Consider the following 4,093-nt stretch of genomic DNA (forward strand, 5'->3'; position numbering starts at 1 on the left):
AGCGTTTTGCTGCCCTACCACCAAATAGGCTAGCGGTAGGCTGTGTATCCCTACCGCCGAGGTGCCCGGCGGTAGGTGAGTACACGCTCTGTATTTGATACTTAGAAATTATTTGCGATAGGCTGTTATACCCTACCGCCATCCACCTAGCGGTAGAAAAAGGGTCAAATCTCAAAAAACTTTCGCAAAAGGGTCAAAACACCAAAATCGGCAGCAAGAGGAGGGATTACTTCTTTTCTTAACTATATGAAGCCTCAACGGTTTAGTTATACATTTGCAAGTGGTAAGAGGGCTATTTTCTTAACTGCCAAGTCCCAACAGAAACGGTTCAGCCTATCCATGTTAGTTTTCTAGGTAGTCTACTTTAGCATTTTCATCGGAAGGTACAAGCAGTTCATCACAGGGAAACCACACTTGTTTCACAGCCCAATGATTCCGAATTCAGCATGTTTTTTTTCAATTTCCAGATACTAGAGAATGTGCTCTAGCCATACTGAACTAGTAGTAGGATATAACAATTGCAAGGCTGCAAGGTACACAGGTAGTTCATCATAACCAAAATAAACTTGTTTCTTAGTCTATGGTACTACCTTAATTCTGCCTAACGGCTAACGTTGGCTACTCCACCATGTCTTTTTCAGTTACACACAGTTCCTTAATTCGAAGAATGATCTCTGGCAATAGAGCACACTGCTCGTTACAAAAAAGAGAGGCAACTTGACACCATTGCAGAATTCGATCACAACAAGAACCATGGAAAGCAACCAGGCTAGTGCATACTCCATGACTCCACGTGTCAACAATCTCAGTTGCGATGCTTGCCAGCTTGTGGCTTCTGCTGGTGAGTGGCCGGGCCTACACCTAATACGAACGAAGGCATAACAAAAGATAGACTGATTAGGAGGAGTGAAGCAGACAACAACATAGTAGAACAGAAAAATTGAGGCTGTATATCGAAATGCAAACTTAAGGTCCTGGCAATGTGTGAATTTCGCCAGCAAGTGGGGCATATTGCATAACGGTAAATATGATGGTCTGTTCATGGCTAATTAACCAAGGTTAGTAATTTTATTTCATTTTGAAAACAGGTTAGTAATTTAGCTAGTGGAAACAACATGCATCCATGCATCATAGTTTTGTGCAAAATCAGAACTGAGAAACATGCAACCTCTAAAGTCTTGAAAGTTGGGACTTGGTGTTTAAGGAACAATTGGCCTAGGATATCTTGTAGTCACACAGTTGAAAGCTAAATAAATTCATGCCTAAATGAAGCACAAGGGATAATATAATTTTTATGAGCAATCAGGATTACAGCATGCAAATTGCAAGCAACATATACGCTGCTAAGATGGTCAGATTGTACAATGGCACTACTAAATTACTTCACGGATGTATTCAAACTAATCATGTTAGCACAACCTAGAGGAATGCCCAATCTTCAGGTAACACATGCTGACAATCTATAACAGTGCGTCATATGTAGAATTGCACATACTGCAAAACAACACTAACCCGTAGTGTGATGAATTTAACCGGCGCAATAGGGTCATCGTCGCAAAGGTTTGCTCCTCGCTCAAAAGTCCAAGGACTCAATCCTTCTGGACCAATGCTCCGACAGATAGCAAGATCAAATTCACTGACCCATTTCTCATTAGGCATATTGTTTATGGTGTTGGTCATCTCATCTGCTGACAGTGAAGTGAATCTTGGATTGATCATCTGAATCATTACATCTTTGAGCACCCTTGCATTCTGGAAGATGTACTGGAGGAAGGCAATCTCATCTTGCCTCGCATGGTACTCACGAAACGTGATCACCTTGAGGCGCAAGAGCACACTCACGATGGGACCGACCTCTTCCCAGAACTTGAGGTCGAACGTGCCAGCGAGGTGATCACATTTTTCAGACTGCAAATTATTTGATTTAGTGAACATTTCAGCAAATAATAGATCATCATGCAGCAGCAGCAGCAATATGTATGAGAAGAGAATGCAATGCTGGTACCGTCATATGCAGCGCCTCAACATTGGGAAAGAATCTGAGGAAGGCGGGCACCATCTTGACATCATCGTAGACTCCAAACCGCACCCTCAAACTAAGGACCTTCACGGTTGTGATCATCATGCTTGGACTTATCTTAATCCCAGCCTGAAATGGACCAAATTCAGCAAGAGAGACGGCACATTTTGCAAATTGAACAAAGTTGAAAGATCGTTCCGAGGCTGGATGTGTAGTACTAGTACCGTGATGACAGTGTCTCGGATCTCTAGCACGTATTTTCCTGGATCCAGGTACCCGAATATTCTCAGCTTGGGGGCGTTGCCAATCCTGACTCTGGTACACGATCCGCCGGCGGGGCCGAGACACTCCGACAGGATGAGGCGGTCGAGACACGGGGCGTTCACCACCTCGATGCTCTCCATGACGAAAGAGCAGATCTGCACGCACCGGAGGCTGTGGCTGACGAGGCGGAGACGCACCCCCTTCATCCTCCCTTGGATGTTGAGGATCTCCAGGGCGGGGCTCCTGGCGACGAAGGCGTCAATGTCCCCGTCCTCCACGGCGACGCTGCAGATGCCGAGCTCCCGGAGGTGGGGGAAGGAGGCACCTTGGAGGCCACCCGCATCCGGGAACTTCCAGACGCCGATGTAGAGGCGGGTGAGGGTGGAGATGGTGAAGAGCGTCTTGGGGAGGGGCACCTCGCGGAGCCACGGGCGGTTGACGAGGACGAGATCCTGGACGCCTCTGGCGGCGAGGAGACGGATCCAGCGCCTGAGCTGGCCCTGGTACGCACCCATGCGGTTGCAGGTGAGATGGACGCAGCGGAAGGGCCCTGGGTGCGTGGCGAGTATGCGGGAGACGGCCGCGGTAACGTCCGGCGTGCTGGCGCGCGCCGGGGTGCGGCCGTTGGAGATCAGCTGGGTGTCGATCAGGACGAGCGGCGTCGAGCGCCAGACCCCGCTCCAGCGCGCGGCGAGCACGGCGGTGCGGGCGGCGTCCTTGACGGGGAGGTGGGAGACGATGTTGCGGAGGAGCGCATCGGAGAGGCCGCTGATGCGGTCCACGCCGTCGGAGGAGAGGGCGCGGAGGGCGACGAAGCGAGCGGTGGTGGAGACGGGTGGGTCCGGGAGGTTCTCGTGGATGAGCGACATGAGCTGCTCCGTGCTCCGGTCCAGCTCGTGCGGATCGAGGCCCTGGCGCCGCATGTCGGCCGCCGTCGCCGGGTCGAGTTGGAGAACCGGCTGGCCTTCGCCGGCCCGGCGGGAGGTGATTAGGTGAGCACGGGTGCAGCTAAGCTAGGGTTTGCTGGTAGCTGGAGTGAGTGAGAGTGGGTGAGTGGCGAGGGACGGCGGCGGACGGTCGTTTTGTAGGGTTCGGTCGGGGTGGTGGGGGTAGTATTTTCTTATAGCCCACCACTATACATGTTGTTTATTACATTGGCTATTGTTGCATGGCAATATGTTATAGCCATCAATCGATTATATTATTAACCATGTTCTAATAGAGAGAGTGGTACTAATTATAGCTAACCTAATGCAACTGCCCAAAATAAACTAAGAGCATCCCCAACCACACTTACCTAATTTAATCCATATGTCCACGAACATGTTCGGACACGTCCACAAAAAGAAGTGGTCGACCCCATTTGTCCGTCTGGACAATCACAATCCCATATTTGAAACCTTAAATCAATAAAAAGAAAAAATGCACGCGGATCATTCGACCAATATAGCACGCAAAAAATCAGCACAAGCGGAAATGATCCATGACAAATAATCCACAATAAATCGTCTTTATTGCGCACCTTGATATCCTTCTCTTGGTTGATGAACCACTTCTTGCAATGGTCATGCATGAGACCGGTGTCGGCCAACATGATCCTCGCTAGCCTCACATTCTCTTTATCAAGTTCAATTGTCTCAAATGCCTTCTCCTTCTTAATTTCCATTTTCTGTCCTTTGGTCATTTTCTTCATGTCTACCATGTACCTCTCACTCATCATCCTAACTCACACCCTCTCCCGATCGAAATCCATCCTCTCCCTTTGCACATACAAGAATAGCTTGTACCTCTCCTCCATTTTCTTCACCC

At 49.0% G+C, this 4,093-nt stretch overlaps 1 protein-coding gene across 1 annotated transcript; it reads right to left on the reverse strand.

Annotated features, from left to right (window-relative positions):
* Window positions 1-480: 480 nt before the first annotated feature.
* On the reverse strand, window positions 481-3,361 carry LOC119307509 (FBD-associated F-box protein At4g10400-like). The gene is made up of 4 exons (XM_037583582.1): window positions 2,245-3,361; window positions 2,006-2,149; window positions 1,513-1,908; window positions 481-861 (listed from the first exon to the last, which is right to left on the reverse strand). Exons 1-4 carry the CDS (start codon window positions 3,205-3,207, stop codon window positions 856-858), a joined length of 1,509 nt encoding a protein of 502 aa, XP_037439479.1. The 5' UTR covers window positions 3,208-3,361; the 3' UTR covers window positions 481-855.
* Between the last annotated feature and the right edge of the window lie 732 nt (window positions 3,362-4,093).

This window comes from Triticum dicoccoides, chromosome 5B (assembly GCF_002162155.2).
Source record: "Triticum dicoccoides isolate Atlit2015 ecotype Zavitan chromosome 5B, WEW_v2.0, whole genome shotgun sequence".
NCBI classification, from domain to species: Eukaryota; Viridiplantae; Streptophyta; class Magnoliopsida; order Poales; family Poaceae; genus Triticum; species Triticum dicoccoides.